Raw genomic sequence first — 18,948 nt, forward strand, 5'->3', positions numbered from 1 at the left:
AAATATATAGATCGAGAGAGGGAGACAGAACATCCTCAAAGGATTTGATAAGTGCCTGAGAAGTATTTACATGCAAGTCTCACCAATTCTTTCTGAAGCTATAACAGCAGCCATTATAACATCTCTGGCTCATAGTAAGTCTATTTTTTGCTTCCACTTGAACCTAAAGGAGCGCAGATGCAAATGGAAAAATCACCAGTGCCTGACATAAATTTTTGATACATTTTTAATCTTTACTTATTTAACTAGAGAGAGAGAAGCAATTCTTTATTCTGGCTCATGGTCATGCTGGGGATTGCCAGGGACCTCAGAACCTCAGATATGAGGGTCTATTTGCAAAGCCATTAGACCCAGCCCTTTGATTAATTTTTTAAATAAATAAATGGAATAGGTTTGAACATTTTTGCATTGTGATGAGAAATCCTAACTTCTCTGTGATCAGAGACTAATTTAGGAACAATGGGGAAAAGAAATCTATTCTTCATATATTTAGGTCATACCCAAACACTTACTGAGATCAAGGCATGCAATAATAAGTGTAACAGTTTAAGTGTAAGTGTAGACATTACTGAGCTGAGAAGAGGGCAACAAAATAAGGAGAGCACATTGCATAGAGCAAGGGTGAGCCCAAACTAAGCTCCACTTCATTACTACCTTATGGAACTGCAGGTCCAGCATTGCTTGTTCTTGTGAACTTTAAGAGAAAATTTTAGAAGAGAAAATACAAAGCAGAAGTTGGGCTGGAGTTGGTGTATGGCTCCAAAGTAAAAGATTCTGGGGTGGGGGTGGGGAGTGTTCAGGTCCTGGAACACGATGAGAGAGAAGGAACTGGGGAGGCTAGACTGTTATGTGGAAAACTGAGAAACGTTACATATGTTGGAGAGAAAATTTAAATCTAGATTTTAGTGCAAAAAACTGCATTTTTTTCACTGCAAACTTTCAGTCATACTTTTTCACTTATTGATTTATTTTAGTGAAAGAGATAAAAAGAGAAGATACACACACCAGAGCACTACTCAGCCAGCGATGGCTTATGGTGGTGCTGGAGATTAAATCTGGGACCCCAAAACTTCAGGCAAGAAAGCAGTTTGCATGGCCATTATGCTATATTCCCAGTCCCCAAACAGAAAAGTTCTAATTGTTGGCTCAACATTTGAACAATGACTTTGTATTTTGCACACTATCTGGCTAGAGTGTTATCTGATTTTTTTTTTTTTTCCTCCTCCAGGGTTATTGCTGGGCTCGGTGCCTGCACCATGAATCCACCGCTCCTGGAAGCCATTTTTTTTCCCCCTTTTGTTGCCCTTGTTGTAGCTTCGTTGTGGTTATTATTATTGCCCTTGTTGAGGCATTTCGTTGTTGGATAGGACAGAGAGAAATGGAGAGAGGAGGGGAAGACAGAGAAGGGGAGAGAAAGATAGACACCTGCAGACCTGCTTCACCGCCTGTGAAGCGACTCCCCTGCAGGTGGGGAGCCGGGGGCTCGAACCCGGATCCTTACGCGCTTAACCCACTGCGCCACCGCCCGACCCCCTGAAACCTCTGATTTTAACTTTACTGTGTCTAAGAAAATTTATCCTGGGAGTCTGGTGGTACTGCTGCGGGTTAAGCGCAGGTGGTGCAAAGAGTAAGGACTGGTGTAAAGATCCTGGTTTGAGCCCCCCTGGCTCCCCTCCTGCAGGGGAGTCGCTTCACAGGTGGTGAAGCAGGTCTACAGTTGTCTATCTTTCTCTACCCTTCTCTACCCTCCCCTCCTCTCTATTTCTCTGTCCTATCCAACAACGGCTACAACAACAATAATAATAACTACAACAATAAAACAATGGCAACAAAAGGGAATAAATAATAAAAAAGAAAAAAAAAGAAAATTTACAATATATGTCTGCATGTGTTTTATGTATGTAGTTTCTGTGATAACCACCTTGTAGAAACTGAAGAATAAGGAAGATAATCACATGGGAGAGAGAAGTGAGCACTAGGATGAATTAGTGGAAAAATATGAGAGGACTTATTTTCAGAAGGATGGTTGGTCAATGGGCTATGTAGACATGTTGAGTTATTCCAAAGTCTGAAAAATATTTTTCTTTGTTGACGAGGCCACCTGTGTTTGCTAGTTGATGTCCACATTAAAGTTAGAGACTGGGAAATACTGGTGCAATCTCTCTCAGTGATTGTATTTCAAAAGATGGCTCTGGGTCCTTGAGGAAAACATTCCAGTTGTGAAACTCCAAAGAATTTTTTAACAGCAAGTATTCTAAAGTAAATGCTATAAGGAAAGGAGGTCAGAGGCTTATTGTTGGTATTCTTCGTGTTGGTTTGTCCCACTTCCCCCTACCTCTGAGACAAATGGTTTGGCCCTTGCTAGTTTTGTGCCCCTCTTTCTCCATGACCCGTATGCTAAGGACGTCTAGAGTCCCAACAGCAGCCGCAGAGGGAGAATGATTGGGAAGCACATGGTGTGGTGATTTGCCCGCTCATAAATAAAGATTAAACTGCAGCTTCTTGGCCCATCCATGTGTCCACGAGTCACTGTCTCTGTCTACTGCCGCGATGCTAGCCCGGCCTGCTGGAGCCTCCGAAACTTAAACAACAGCCTATTGTCAGGAAGAAAGCTGTATGAAATTTAACTGAGTTGTAAGAAACATTAAGGCTATCTTGGTCATAGGGTGATGACAAATATTAACATTACATATTAATAGTAGATATTAATGTTTAACAAGCTTGTATCTGTACAACATAAACAAATAGCATGGCCTTGGAGGCATGAGGTAGCCTTAGGTTGATAAATTTGGTCAAATAAATGCTCATCTTGATATTTTTCTTGCAGGGATTATTTTTACAAGCAATAGTTAATACCGTAAAACTGAATTTGGATTTTTAAAAACTCTGTGTTTCAGGTATTAAAAATGGTGAACTCCTCCCTCCATCTTGGGTGGAGCTTGGAGAAATCAGGTTAACTGAAATAAGCCAGAAAGAGAAAGATGAATATGGGATGCTCCCACTTGTAGACAGAAGTTGAAAATAAGAACAGGGGTGTTGGGCGGTAGCGCAGTGGGCTACGCACACATGGCATAAAGTGCAAGGACCAAGTTACGGATCCCATTTTGAGCCCCCAGCTCCCCACCTGCAAGAGGGGTCGCTTGATAATCTTTTTTCCTCTCTGTCTCCCCTCATCTCTCAATTTCTCTCTGTCCTATCCAACAACAACAGCAATAATAACAACAACAACCGTAAACAATGGCAACAAAAGGGAAAAAAATAGCCTCCAGGAGCTGCTGTGGATTCATAGTGCAGGCACCGAGCCCCAGCAATAACCTTGCAGGCACTAAAATAAAATAAAATAAAATAAAATAAAATAAAATAGAAAAATAAGACATAAGGGAAAACATGGAGCAGAACTTGGACTGGAGTTGGTGTATTGCACCAAAGTAAAGGCCTCTTGGGTACAGGCCCTAGAAAAGGATGACAGAGGACCTAGTGAGGATTGTATTATTATGTGGAAAACTGAGAAATGTTATGTATGTACACACTATTTTACTTAGTGTTGAATGTAAAATGTTAATCCCCCAATAAAGGAAAAAATTATTATTTTTTTTAAAAAAAGGACTCTGGGCTGTGGAGAGAGGGTTCAGGTCCTGGAACATGATGGTAGAGGAGGACCTAGAGGGAGTTAGATTGTTATGTGGAAAACTGAGAAATGTTGCAATACAAACTACTGTATTTTACTGTCAACTGTAAAACAGTAATCTCTCAATAAACAAAAAAAGACCACAAAAATAAATAAATGATAAAAAATAAAGAAAAAAAATGAGTGACTCATTCCTGTTTGCCTTGGTCTTCCAGAATAATGAAGAGTCCAGACCTATTACAAAGTTGGTCTTAGGAGAAAACTCATGGAAAATATGTCATCATCCAGGAGAGAGATAACCTGTGGACCTCAAGTCCAAATTATGTTTGTACCAGAACCTGCCTCTTGGTTTTGCAGGCTCTGTGCTCCTTTCCACCTGCATAAATATATTCTAGAACAAAGGGAAGTAGCTCTGAGCAATGTTTTTGACTCTGCTGCACTTTCAGTTACAACAGAGTTGTTCCCTTCTTCCCAAAACTAGCATGACAGTGTTTGGATTTCCTTGGCACCAAGGAGCAGGCCCAGGGTTGACTTCAGTGTCAGTGGTATAAGAATTCTAAGGGGCGTCTACGGCCATACCAGCCTGAACAAGCCCAGTCTCGTCTGATCTTGGAAGCTAAGAATTCTAAAGGGCAGGGCAGAGGCATACCTGGTTGATTGCACATGTTACCATGCACAAAGACCCAGGTTCAAGCCCCCCCCCTCCAGACTCACTTGTAAAGGGGGAGCTTCTTGGGTAGTAAAGCAGTGTTGCAGGTTTCTCTCTGTTTCTCTCCCTCTTTATCTAGCCCTCTCTTCTCAGTTCTCTCTATCTTTATGAAATAAAATAAAATAATTTGAAAGAATTATTTTAAATAATTCTAAGTAAAAAATTCTGTTAATTCACGAATTTGGAAGAGAGACTAGTGCTACCCTGGTATGTCATTTCCAAAATATGTCTTTGGCAAAAAAGTAAGTTTCATAAGAAAGGCCCTAAAGGCACAAAAGAATGAAGTTTACTTTTAAAAATTTTTTTTATTATCTTTATTTATTGGAGAGAGACAGCCAGGAATTGAGAAGATAGGGGGAGATGGAGAGAGAAAGATACCTGCAGCACTGCTTCACCACTCATGAAGTTTTCCCCTTGCAGGTGGGGACCTGGGGCTCGAACCTATGTCCTTGCATATTGTAACATGTGTGCTCAACCAGGTTCACCACCACTTGGCTGAAGTTTACTTTTAAGATAAAAAAAAAAAATTCTTCTAGGGAAATGCCCATCAGAGAAAGCAGAGTTTATGTCTGCATGTGAACTTTGACCTCCATGTTTTATCTTCACATGTCTACATGTGAAGTTTTATCTTTTGGGGGAAACCTTCCAGATCCTTCTTTCTTTTTTCCGAAATTCTCTGTATTAGGATGTTATTTAAAAAACAGTTTCTCACTTTCCAGGTACCAAATGCTTTCACCAGCTGTGCAACCTTAAGAGCCTTGGTTGCTTCATTTCTGAATTGGCATAATGAATGCAGACCAGATAACATTTGTATGAGAAGTCAATCTGATTTGTGTAAAGTACTCAACATGGTCTTTGGCATACAATAACTTTAAATAGTAGCCATTAATATTTCAGCCAGTTTTCATCTATGTTATTTTATTATTCTCGTAAAATGATGACAATAATATCAACAAATATTATATCAACAAATAATATAATATAAAACAATAATATCAACAAGTATCATAATATCACTATGACAATAATATCAACAAAGCATAGGAGAGATGGAAGGAAAGATGTTTTTAAAAAATCATAACTTTATCAAAAAGAGCTGAAGAAACTATCTTTGAAGCAGTAGTTATCTCCAAAGCACCATGCCCTACCCTCTATAACTCATCCCTATTTTCTGCCCAACTTTCTTTGTGTTCTTTCAAACTTAAACACAGTCCCAAATAGAGCTCAAATCTTCATCTTATTTAACCCCAGGATAGAATCCATTTTTTAGTTGCAACCCTTGTTTTGTTTTTTTTCTTAAATTTATCACTGGTATCATTTTACTCAATGCAATTTACTCTTTGGAAGTCCAAGAGGTTGCTAGTTACTTTTCAGGAAGTTCTTTGCAAATTCTCCCCCCGACAAGGCTTTCCTTTGTTTGTATCTTGGTAGCAATTCTAAAATTTTCAAGATTTGGGCTCTGCTATTATAATTATGCTCAGAGTATCTACACAGAAGTGGTTCATTTCACCATCCAATAAACTCTGTTTGTGGTTATGACACTGGAATGGAAGGAAGCCAGGAGCCTATAGTAGCGATCCTGGGGAAAGTGTAAGCAGCTGTGGACATGTAATATAAAACCTCTGAAAACCGTGCTGCAGTCCATTCACAGCATTAGTATAACATGAAGGCTGGATCTTGCTAGTTCTCCGGACGACTTTTCTCCTACTGCAGAAGAAAAGACTAACAGACAAACCTGGGTGCAGCCAGAAAGGTCCAGATAGAGGAGTTTATGGCATCCATTCCCTAAACTCAGGTACTGTAAACCTTTGTCTGTGAAATTTCTGCAATAAGCGAGGCTAAGATTCTGTAAATTGTGGAAGTGCCTGAAAAGACAGAGAAAAGAGAGGAAGGAGAGTCATTATACTTTGGTTGTCTTCTCACATTTTTCTTAAAACAGTATGACAAAGAAAAGTAAGGCTGTATTTTTCCCCTTGAAGATATGCAACAGTTGGATTTTATTAATTCTCTTCCTACTAAATAAAGGGGATTGGAGTGACATATCAGATAATGCATGTTTCCATTAGAGATGAAAATAGTTAAAGCTATGCCTAGATTTTTTTTAAGAAAGCTGATTGGGAAAATGCTTTGGGGGCAGGAGAAATGTGTGCATTCATATTGTTTGGAAGTTAGAATGTATTTGAAACCAAAGTTACAATGTTTGTGTTTAGGTTTTGTCTTCAAGTTCCTAAATGAAAAATATTTAGAAGAAGAAGACCTTTGTCAGCATTTAAATGGTGATTAACTGTTAGATGAGACTGAAGGTTTGAGGCAGAAAGGCAACAAAGTTGAACATGAGTTTTTTAAATGGACATGATAAGCAAATGGTTTGAAGAAGCAGGTTTGACTATGCTTGATTTTATAGATAACAGTTATGCTTAAAGAACTAGTTGATACATGTGGCTTAGAACTGGGTTAACAACAACAGTCTGCAAATGGGTGGGTAACGTGAGAGCAAAACACTACATCAGAGGCTATCCATCTCACTAAAGTTGAAACAGATTAAATACGGCATCACCACAATGACCAAAATGAATGCTTCCAGAAAAAAAAAAAAAGGATAATTAAGTTGAGCCTGCACTACCCTACAAGGGCTCACAGTCTGAGCACACTCCGTGGACACTTTTCCAAGCTCTACTAAGCTTGGTATTCTTTTCAAAGTGCAAGAACTCCCACTACTGCCCGCTGATGGTTTGATCTGCTGCAGTTTAATAGCAAACATAAAAGCAAAACAAACAATGGGAAAGAAAATCTCTCTCTCTCTCTCTCTGGAGTAAATAACTCACAATGTGCAGCTTCATACAAACGGGAAATAAGGCACAGAAGCATTGGCCATTAACCAGATTTATTTTCAAAATTTGAGCTACAGAAGTATGTGCTATGATTTCCATTCTATAGTGAATCATTTTATTCAAAGCGCACATTCCCCTCTGGCAATGCCTGCGTCCAGAAGACCCAAGAGTAAAGAGAGGGAAGTCTTTTGGATTCCCCTGTGGCTGGGTGAGCAGGATCATAAGGAGGAAATAGGATTAATATCCTTAAGACTTGCCCCTCTCTTATGGGACCCTTGAGTTAAGTAAGAATTATGCCAACAATTTAGATTTTTTAAAATCTTTCTCTACTTGGAGCATACCCTTATGATCCAACAAAATACAGTTCTCTTAGGGTTGAGAGAGATGTGTGCTATCATGTCTGATAACCCTTTAACTCTCTAATTTGGAAAAAGGGTCTGTAAGGCAAGCAGCATGGCACAATAGAAAACATGCGGGGCCAGGTGGTGGCGCAGGGGCCAAGAGGTGGCGTAGTGGCCAGGTGGTGGCGCACCTGGTTGAGCGCACATGTTAACAGTGTGCAAGAACCTGGGTTCGAGCCCCCAGCCCCCACCTGCAGGGGGAAAGCTTCACAAGTGGTGAAGCAGGGCTGCAGGTGTCTCTCTGTCTCTCTCCCTCTCTATCACCCCCTTCCCTCTTGATTTCTGATTGTCTCAATCCAAATAAATAAATAAAGATAATTTGTTTAAAAAAAAAAAGAAAAGAAAACATGCAAGGTGGGAATCGAGCTGTAGTGCATTGAGTTAAGTGCACGTGGCTCAAAGTACAAGGACCAGTGTAAGGATCCCAGTTCGAGCCCCCCTGGCTCCCCACCTGCAGGGGAGTCACTTCACAGGCAGTGAAGCAGGTCTGCGGGTGTCTATCTTTCTCTCCCCCTTCTGTCTTCCCCTTCTCTCTTCATTTCTCTGTCCTATCCAACAACAATGACATCAACAACAACAACAATAATAACTACAACAATAAAACAACAAGGGCAACAAAAGGGAATAAATAAATAAATATTTTTAAATATACTTAAAAAATAAAAGCAAACATACAAAGTTTTGGAATCTGACAAAATTTGATTTCAACTTCCCTTCCTGACAGTGCAATTTCCCAACTTCTCAGAGATTGCATCTGTTAAATGGAGATTATACTATCTTTTTTTTTAATCCAGACCAACTGTGGTGTATCTCACTTTCATGAACCTCAGGTTTTTCCTCTGCAGCACTTATGTAACCTTACCTTTCCTTTCCTTAGAAATGTGGCCAATATAAATGTAATAGCATAATATCAACAGTGAATTTTGATGACTAAATTCGCAGGAATAATGTAGAAGTTTTTAAGATATATAGAATTATCACTACTTCTGCCTCCTTAAATAACAACATTAATTGATATTATAAAATTATACTATCTTCAGGGGTGGGTGGTTGCACACCTGGTTGAGCCCACATGTTACCTACCATGTGTAAGGACCTGGGTTCAAACCTCCCCCCATCCTCCACCTGCAAGGGAGAAGCTTAGTGAGTGGAGAAACAGTGGTACATGTGTCTCTCTGTTCCCTGTTGAGAAACATAACCACTAATGTTTCATTCTTTATGTGTTGTTCAGTTTTAGACTATTCTGAAACTATCTGTAAATTTTATATGTAACCAAATGGTCTCTCATAACCATAATAATAAAACTTTCACTTATAAAATCAAGCATATTCAAATATAACCCATACGTCTTTTAGTCCATGTAGCCAGCTAATAAGTATCAAAGTGAACTGGGGAGACAGCATAATACTTATGCAAAGACTTTCATGCCTAAGGTTCCAGATTCAGTTCTCACACCACCAAAAGCCAGAGATGAACAGTGCTCTGGTCTTTCTGTATCTTTCTCTCTGTACCTCTGACTCACTAAAAAATGAATAAATAAAAATATTTTCAAACCTAGTATCAAAATAGGAATCGACTTAGGAGTTCATACATTTTTGTATCATAGATATGTATGAAACTATAGACTTTTTGCCAACATAATTTTTTAAAACTAAGATAATATAAACTTACAGGATAACATGTTTTAGGGGTGCACTTTCACATCTCTTCATGATGTGAAGACATCTCTCCATGTCACACCCGCCACTGAAGTACCAAAATGCCACCATCAAAGCCTCCTGGCCTCCTTTAACTCTTACCCTCCCCTACTGGTGGTTTCAGTTCTGTACTCAAGAGTCGAAGGTGTTGTTTTCATTTGACTTTATCCATTCTCTTTCTTTGCTTCTTTATATTACACATGTGTCTTTTTGTTCCTGAGATACTTCACTTATCATAACCCCCTTCAATCTCATCCAGATTGTAGCAACTGGCAAGATTTCATCATCTCACAAATGAATAGTATATGTATATTGTGTCAGTGTACTACAACTTCCTAATCCAATCATCTATCATCGGCCATGTGGGTTATTTACATATGGCTATCATAAATAGTTTTAAAATAAACTTGATATGCATATGCCTTTCCAGATGAATACTTTGTATTTTGTATTGCTTTTTCCATAGATACCTAAGAGTGTGTTTGCTAGATCCATATATGGCAGTTTTATTTATAAGTTTTTAAATTTATTATTTATTTTTTCCTTTTGCTGCCCTTGTTGTTTAACATTGTTGTGGTTATTGATGTCGTTGTTGTTGGATAGGACAGAGAGAAATGGAGAGAGAATGGAAGACAGAGGGGGGGAGAGAAAGATAGACACCTGCAGACCTGTTTCACCACTTGTGAAGCGACTCCCCTGCAGGTGAGGAGCCGGGGGTTCAAACCGGAATCCTTATGCTGGTCCTTACACCACTTGCGCTTAATCCGCTGTGCCACTGCCCGACTCCATATTTTTAATTTTTTGAGTAACCTCCGTACTGTTTTCACAGGGGCTAAACCAACTGATATCCCCACCAACAGTGTATAGGTACTTCTTTTTCTCCAAACTGCCATCAGCACTTGTTATTTCTGGTCTTTTTGGGGGGACAGGGCAGGAGTAGTGGTGGTGAGATTAATGTTTTACAGTAGATACAGCTGTTGGTACATGTACACAATTTCTCAGTTTTCTGCAAAACTCTCTCCTCCAGTCTAGGTCCTCCTCTACCATCAGGCACCAGGATGTGAAATCCAACCCCCAGACCCTCAGAGTCCTTTACTCTGGTGCAATACACCAAGCCCAGTCCAATTCAACTTTGTGTTTCCCCTTTCTGTTCTTATTCCTCAATTTCTGCCTATGAGTGAGATGTCTGGTCTTTTTTATATATAGATAGGTCATTCTCACAGGTGTGAGATGATAGCTCGTTGTCATTTTGATTTGCATTTCCCTAATAATAAGTAATACAGATTAAAATATTAAATAATAAAATCTAGTGAAAGGTCTGACAACTACCATGATTTTGAAGTAGTGGTGAGTACCAGTGATATTTCGCAATATTTGCAAGACTTATAATAAAAAAATGTGTGATAAATGATTTGTCATTGATATAGGTGAAAGAGTTCCAGGGACTGCTAATAGGACTTTTAAACCAAATTTCAATTAGAGCTTAGGAAAAAAAAATGGAGATATTTTTTCCTCTCATCAAAATTAATTGTTAACCCCTGAACTTTTGCCTAGTCTCTTTGGGGAATATAATGACCCCAGGTTAAGAACCTTGGGTTTGGCAAAAGAGGTTGCTCATTAAACTTAATGACTCCCAGACTGAAAATCTCTACATAGTTCTATGCAAAGGAGAGCCTCATGAAAACCACTGAGCTTAAAGCAAAGAACAGGGATTTTGCATGGCCCTATTGGTCTCCTAGGGATTTATAATTCTGCAGGCTTAAAACTGCTAGGATGGGAAAAGTATCCTTTGACAGTGAAATAACACTTGGCAACTTTCACGCAATACTGCTACTTTTTATTCTGAATTGTGGCCAAGAAATGTGTCTCTTACATGAATAAAGTTCATTATTTTCCCAACCCACGGATAACTTGGGTAGATCTAATTCTACTATTTTACTTTGAGGCAGTGTTTGCAGCATGTGTTTACCTTTTCCTTATTAATTAATGAATATCCATTTCTTTTTTTCTTTTACATTTTATTTCATTTCATTTTCACCACCAGGATTATTGCTGGGGCTTGGCACTTGCACAAGACTTCATCAGCCCCAGTGGCCTTTATTTTTTTTCTTCTTTCTTTCTCTCTCTCTTTCTTTCTTTCTTTCTTTCGCTCTATCTTTCTTTCTTTTATGATAGAAACAGAGAGAAATTTACAGGAAGTGAAACACCTACAGCACTGTTCCACCACCCATAAAGTTACCCATAAAGTTTTCCTCCTGCAGGTGGGAACCACGTGCTTAAACCCATGGCCTCATGCACAATAATATGTGTGCCCTACCAGGAGCACCACAACTCCTCCCCACCTCCCACCAGCTTGTTTTATTTATTTATTACCAGAGCACTGCCCAGCTCTGACTTGTGATGGTGCTGGGAAATGAACCTGGGAGCCTTAGGCATGAAAGTTGTTTGTATTACCCCAACCCTACTCCCAAGCATTTCTTACAGGGAGGGATTCTGTGATTTATTTACTTCTCTTACATTACCACTATTGTTATCTTAAAGAAATCACAATTCTTGGAGCAGCTAAGTAGTTCACCTGGATAATGTGCCTGCTTTGCCATGCATGGGATCCAGGTCTGAACATAACCCTTACCACTTTGGAGGAATCTGCAGTACTATATTTTTTACTTCTCTCTAGCGAAAAATAATCAGTTGCTGACATGTAGATAAATCAAAAAATTCATTCCAGAGCAGAAAAGCCCTGGTGACAAACAAAAAAATAAAGAAATGAAGAAAATAAGTCATTTAGGGTCCGGTAGTGGCACAACTGATTGAGCACACATGTTACAATGTTCAAGTATCCAGGTTTGAGCCTCTGGTCCCCACCTCAAGTGGGAAAGCTTTGTGAGTGGTGAAGCAGTGTTGCAGGTGTCTGTCTGTCTCTTTCTCTCTCTGTCACCCCCTTCCCTCTTGATTTTTGGCTGTCTCTATCCAGTAAATAAATATAATAAATTTAAAAAAGAAAGAAAGAAATCATTCCTCTCCTTTCTTCCATAACAATTGAAGTTTGATCTTCAAATCCCTGAGTCAGTTACTACTGGGAGGAAGATACAGTCACACACTTAAAGGGAAATTTTCCCAAAAATGACCAAGACAAGGGGATCTAGGATAGCAGTGAGAGTATTTTGCAGACACCTATCATGATAAGATGAGAAATTTTACCCATGTGTCAACAACTTGTACTTACTGTGAACCACTAACTCCCCCAATTAAAAACAAAAGACAGGATTTGCATGTGGATTCTTTGCAGTGGAGTGTTGGAACTCTTTAGTTCACAGAAGTAGTTTCTCATAATACATACAGTTCCTACAGAAAACACAAATAGAGTGGCTTGGCTACCTATCTGAAGGTGTCCAGTTGGGCATCTGCTTAGCTTATTCCATCTGCCACACTGATGAGCAGACTTTATAACATGAGAGTTCTTACTACTAAGAAGTTTCCAAGCCAGCTGAAGACCTAATTCATCTATATGAAAAATAACTAGACACCAAACCACTATAAAAATATAAGACTTTACTAAGATATAATGATTATCTAACTTTACACATCAGTGTATTTCTAGAATATACCTCTCACATAGTAATTGGTTAGTGGATGGTGACTTGGTCAGTGAAAGTCACTATTAGAATCTGAAGAAAGGAGAAATCACAGTGGGCTTTTAGAAAATGGTGAGAGTTGAGTACTAAGGATCATGGATCACACTGAAGAGAATGACATTCAAATTATTGAAAAAGAGAAGCATGTTACATTTAGATAGCCAGAGCTAAAGGCTTCTCTGGGCAAATAGGTCTGATCAAATAATGTTAAGGAACTATAATAGATCTTGGGCCTTAGATATGTCAAAGATATAATCAAATTATTGATCTACGGAGATCCCTCTTGTGGCTTAAGGCAGAGCAGATTGAAGGAAGGAGAGATCAGAGATTGAATCATTGCAATACAGTGCCAAGGGGGATGCTGTGAGTGCCACCAACATGTTGGACTAGAAGAAAAGAAACAAGTTTTTAAATAGAGCAGGTTTAATTGAGGAAATAATTAGAAGTAAAATGTTGTGGAGTGGGCATGAGCTGCAGGCAACCCTCATTTTCAATTTTAGAGAATTAAATAAGTACCCAAAGAAATGTGGGGAAAAATCATATAAAAATGTGACACATCAGTATTGCTAAGAAGGGCAAACAAATGCCTTTTTTTTAATAGACTTTTTCTTGGAAAGAAATACTGAAAACAATGAAGAGAGAATGACAGCAGTGACAAACAACATTTCTCTGGTTATTTATAGCTTAAAGAATGCATCTGCATTCTCCAGCATGTTTGAACAATGGGAAACAGAACAAAAAACAGAGAATCAGTATGAAATGTACTTTTATCACAGGTAGAAAAGTCAGTTTAGATTTTTATGTGACAAAAAAGTAATGCCAAGTCATATACATTCAAAATTATTCTCCATATCAAATTATCAACATTATCATACCCTATCAAATTATCAATAACAAGATCTTGAAGTTCAAAAAATTCTCATTCTAGATACTACTGCCCACTAAAATACAAATACGTTTGGGCATAAATATAGCATTATTTTAAATGTTCTAAAATGAAAGTATCTAAATACATGAAAGGAAAAAAAGAAAGTTTTTAAGTTTAAAATTCTTATAATGTGACAAATGTTACTTCCATATCATCTGCTTTAAAAATTCAGGTTTCCACATGAGGACTTTTTTTTTTTTACATTTTCATATTTTTATTCTTTTTTCCTTTTATCAAAATATCTTTCAGCTTTTGCTACTGGTGGTACTGGAGGCTGAACCAGGGCTCTCTTGCATGTAAATTTAAAACTGACCATGGTAAAAGTACACCATGGACTTCATTTACAAATCAAAGCATGCCCATCTCATTCTAGACCAGCCAATTATTAAAACATATATCAGAATATTGCTATCTTGAGGACACACTTTGAGAATTACTAATGATGAGAAAGAAGTATGCTAAGGAAATATACACAAAGATAAAAATGGTGATAGGGACGATAACAGATTGAAGGCCACCAATAAAATTGTTAGAGAAAATAAAAAGTGATTCATAAGAATGTTAAATATAGAAATACTAAAAAGGAAAACACTTTCCATGGCTGAAAAAAAAGACCTAAATTTTATTTTATTTTGTTTTAGTTTATTTCTTAGCTTTTTTTGGTTGACTTCTTTTATTATTTAACAGTGTCATTTTCGTGTATAGCTGTATTCATGTTTTTAACCACTGTATTGAAGAAAGGTTGATTTATAGTATTGTTGTCACAGGCATACGGCGGCTCCACATCTCCTCAAGATAGGTGTCAGCACACCCTATCCTCCAGCAAACCATCCTCCCCCTCCTCCACAGAGTACTGGGTGGCCAATCAAAATGCCCCCTGCAGCCCACTGCCTACTTCCTTCTGCATCCCCAGATCTGCTGTGATAGACCACAGTCCATCATTGCTGAATAACATTCCATTGTGTAGATGTAAAAAAGCTAAACTTTATTTATTTTTTTAAATGTTTTAATTTTTTTATTTTTGCCTCCAGGGTTATCACTGGGGCTTGATACCTGTATTAAGAATCCACTGCTCCTGGTGAACTTTTTTTTTCCCCCATTGTTGCTGCTTCTTTTGTTGTTGGACAGGACAGAGAGAAATGGAGAGGGGGAGAGAGGAGGGAAAGACAGAGAGGGGAAAGAAAGACACATGCAGACCTACTTCACCACCTGTGATGCAACCCCCCTGCAAGTGGGGGCTGGAGAAAAGAGCTAAACTTTAATCTGTAGGTTTACTATGTTCTAAGAAAAAAAAATTTTTTAAGACACAACTACACTTGAAAAAAAAAAGTTTTCTCAGGGGAAAGAACATTTTTTGTTATCATATTAGCAGAAAAAATATTGGCTACCAACAAAGGAACAAAAACATACTGGCTTTATACTTCTCTTTAACTTAAAATAGAAATGATTATGAAACATTTGTAAGGATAAAATAAAGGACATAATTCAAGAACTAAACACCAAGAGGAATAGTTATTCATCCTCCAAGACAATTGAAAGTCATTTCTACTGAGGCTAAGCAGTGGAGCACCTAGTTGAGCCCAGACATTATAGTGTGCAGAGACCAGAGTTCAAGCCCCAGGTCCACCTGCAGGGGTGAAGATTCATGAGTGACGACAAAATGTTGTAGGTGTCTCTTTCTTCTTCTCTCTCTTTCCTCCTTCTCTCTTAAATTCTTTATCTAGCCAAAGTAGATAAATAAAAATAGTTTTAAAAAAGAAAGAACAGAAAGGGAAATTCAAAGCAGGAGTTGACTGAATTTGGAGTAGGGCACCAAAGAAAAATCCCTGGGTGGAGGATGAGGGTGAATGTTCAGCTTCATGGCAGGGGGTGGGGGAGAGGAGGAAGGGATGGGACACAGTCTTTTGGTGGTGGGAATGGTGTTTATAAAAAAAAATTTAAAAAGAAAGTCATTTCTAAAAAACAATAGCTGAAAATCAGAGAAAGGTGTTTTTTAATGTGATGTTGGGCTCAAACCCAGGGCCTCACAGAGGTACTCCACTGCCAAGCCATATGCCCAGCCCATTTTTCACTGTATATGGTGTGTGTGTGTGTGTGTGTGTGTGTGTGTGTGTGTGTGTGTGTGTGTGTGTGTGTGTGTATTGTGTTGGAGACAGAGACATAGAATAGGGAGAGATTCCAAAATACTGCTTCACCATCATGGAGTTCTGCTTGTGTCTGTTCATAGTGCAACATGTGGTGCCTAGTGTTAACTCTAAAGTCTCCCACATGGAAGGCATGCACTCAACCCACTAAGCCAACTCTTTAGATCCAAAAGATAAATCAAAATTAAAGAATAAAAAAGTTGTAGAATAAATGAACCATCACTGAATGGAAAAATCAGAATTAGGACTCCATAATCATTATAAATCTGATTACAACACTGAACAAACATTAAAATTAATATTAAAAAATTAAGTGATGAACAAAAATCTCACATAGCACATCTGTACATAAAAGGGCATAAAAGGCGTGCCATCAAGTTCAAGGGGAAATTAAAATGTAGTAGATCTCTTGTCCAATACAGAAGACAAAAGCATTGTTTAATCATGCTTTTGATAATAATATTGTATTTATTTAATTTCTCTACTGCACTGATCAATTATGGTTTATGGTGATGCCAGGGATGGGAGCTAAGACCTGGAGCCTGGAGATGTGAAAGTCTTTTTGCATAACCATTGTTACTTTCCAGGCCCAAGGAATGCCTTATTAAAACACACACAAGGAAATACTACTTAGAATACAAAACAGATAATGCACATAACTTTCAATAAAATTAAATAAGTAATACAGTTCATATAGCAGAAGGCAGAAAGTATGTGTACTGCACTACAAGTCTGACCATGGGAGAGTTCCTAGGACTGATCCCCATTACAACATAGGAGCACCATGCACAGCACCAAAGGAGACTCCATGGATGGTGGTGTGGTGCTTTTTATATTTTCCCTTCTCTGTGTATCGCTCTTTTCCCCTATCTGCTCTTCTGCTCTCAAAAAATATAGAATAAACACTGGTGCAGGGAATCCATTCAATATACACAAGACCCTTGGTTCATTCTCTGGCACCACATAAAAGATGTACAGATATAAAACATGCGTGTCACACACTTTAACATAGTGATAAATATATAATACCCTTTATCGTAAATTTTATATGCTTTTTGTGATATCTTGTAGTCTTCTGTTCCTTCTCCTTCAAAGAATTACTGGCCAAGGAGAAACACATTTGTGTCCAAGACTGTCAAAAATCCACAGATAAAATATCCCTAAAATATAAATAAAATTAAATATCCCTAAAGATAGTGAGGGGTCCCAACAGACTACTGGAGTGTGGCATCAAGAAATTCAGGACTGGGATATTCAAACTCTAGGAAGACAAGACATATGTGTTCTGTTATGAAGAAATCCCAAACACCAGAGGAACTTTAAAAGACTAGGTTTCAACACCCAGGAAGAAGAACCAGGAGACAAGCAGAGTCTAACGGAGGATACTGTCTACATTGCTCTCAGTGTGACATAGAAATGTTACTGTGTCATTGGCTCTAAGGTAGAAGATCAACCTGGACACTCCCAAAGGGGAAAGGCAGTTTGAAGACATGGCAGTAACAGCCTTGTTATCAGAATAATGGTGCCAGAGTAATATAATATGGGCAAAAGGAGCATTGCTTCTGGGGAATGCAGGAGTCAGCCCTAGTGTGGAGGAGGGTAACGACTGATATTTTCAATAAAATACAAGTAACACAAGCATTACCTTGGTAGGAGTCTCATTGTCCTGTTGGTGATAGATGTGTTAGAGAGATTGAGATACAGGACTCCAGGACAGCTCTCAGAGATGTATTTCATTGATTCATCCTGAATAAAAAAGATAGGAAATAATCTTATTAACTCTTAACAGGATTTGCAACTTTTTTATTATCTCTCTATTCTAGTAGTATGCAATTGTGCATTATCTATCTCTCTGCCACCAAAAAAAAAAATATATGCAAGACACGGTTTCTTCATATTCCTTGATTTTGGTATAAATGAAATACAAAGTAGTGGTTTTGCTTAAAGCTCCATTATTCTAACCCATTCCTTTTCTTTGGAAATAAAGATCCACTTCATCATAATAACATTGTATTAAAATCAAAACCCTTGCAGATGTAATTGTGTGACAAGAAATCTGAGCTGAACGGTCAAATTCTACTGATATGTGACATGTAGGAAAGTGACTAAAAGTCTGCCCATTTTTAAACTTCATAAAATTATTCTGAAAGATAGGAAAAAGAATTCTTCTTCATTAAGAGAGAATTCATATCTACAAAGGTAGATAAAAATGTTATGAAATTAAGTTTCTATGGTTGTTACTAAATATATTAAGATAGTTATACAGAAGCCAAGAGATAGCTTACCCAGAACAGCACACACTTTGCTGTGCTTGAGGACCCAGATTTGAGTTCCCAGCACCACATGGAAGCACCAGGAGAGTTTCATGAATAGTGAAAAGGTACCCCCTCACACTTCTTTCTTGTATTTAAAGGAAAAAAATGTCCACCAAGACTGGTAGGCTTACAAATTTGAGGTCCCATCATAAAATAATCACAGTTAAGTATAACTAAACAGATATTCACCAAATGTGTGGTAAATTTGAAAAGGCCTCAAGTAAAATAGACATTACATAAATATTGAACATGAAATTCAACATTTGGGTAGGGTAGGATGGAAACTCAAATATTCAAGCAACTTCCCCTAGAGAGCTAGAACTGAGGTAGAAGAAAAATGGTTACTTGTGATATGAGAGAGACAGAAAACCAGTGATTTTGACTGACATATACATCACCAGATGAACTGTGAGTTTTGATCACAAGAGAGCTGCTATCTCACATGGACCACTACATTTAAAGTGCCCTGAAAGAATAGTGGCAGGTTTTTATTTAGATGATGATGATGTCTCTCCAAGAACAAAAAGAATATATTAGTTTTTATTTTTGTAGTATGTGAAGTTTATAAGGAGCAAGACATGGTAGGAATGTATTCATGATCACCTGACTTGGAGATGTGCTTGGGGAAGAATCCTGCAAGGGTAATGTGGCCAACTCCAA

General features: G+C 38.1%; 2 protein-coding genes across 6 annotated transcripts in view; one reads left to right on the plus strand and one right to left on the minus strand.

Moving 5' to 3' along the window:
* FBXL13 (F-box and leucine rich repeat protein 13) overlaps positions 1-18,948 on the minus strand; it is a 329,012-nt gene that overhangs the window by 107,868 nt on the left and 202,196 nt on the right. For all 4 annotated transcript variants that reach the window (XM_060196358.1, XM_060196360.1, XM_060196359.1 and 1 more), the window contains 2 exons: positions 17,619-17,719; positions 6,073-6,202 (listed from right to left, as the gene is read on the minus strand). In XM_060196358.1, coding sequence (XP_060052341.1) covers positions 6,073-6,202; positions 17,619-17,719 — 231 coding nt within the window. The remainder of the gene's footprint in view (positions 1-6,072; positions 6,203-17,618; positions 17,720-18,948) is intronic.
* Positions 5,977-18,948, plus strand: part of LRRC17 (leucine rich repeat containing 17) — a 45,888-nt gene continuing 32,916 nt past the window's right edge. For both annotated transcript variants that reach the window (XM_007530806.2, XM_060196363.1), the window contains exon 1: positions 5,977-6,132. The gene's annotated coding sequence lies outside the window, so the exon portion shown is untranslated. The remainder of the gene's footprint in view (positions 6,133-18,948) is intronic.

The sequence above is a fragment of the Erinaceus europaeus genome, chromosome 8, assembly GCF_950295315.1.
Source record: "Erinaceus europaeus chromosome 8, mEriEur2.1, whole genome shotgun sequence".
Lineage (NCBI taxonomy): Eukaryota > Metazoa > Chordata > Mammalia > Eulipotyphla > Erinaceidae > Erinaceus > Erinaceus europaeus.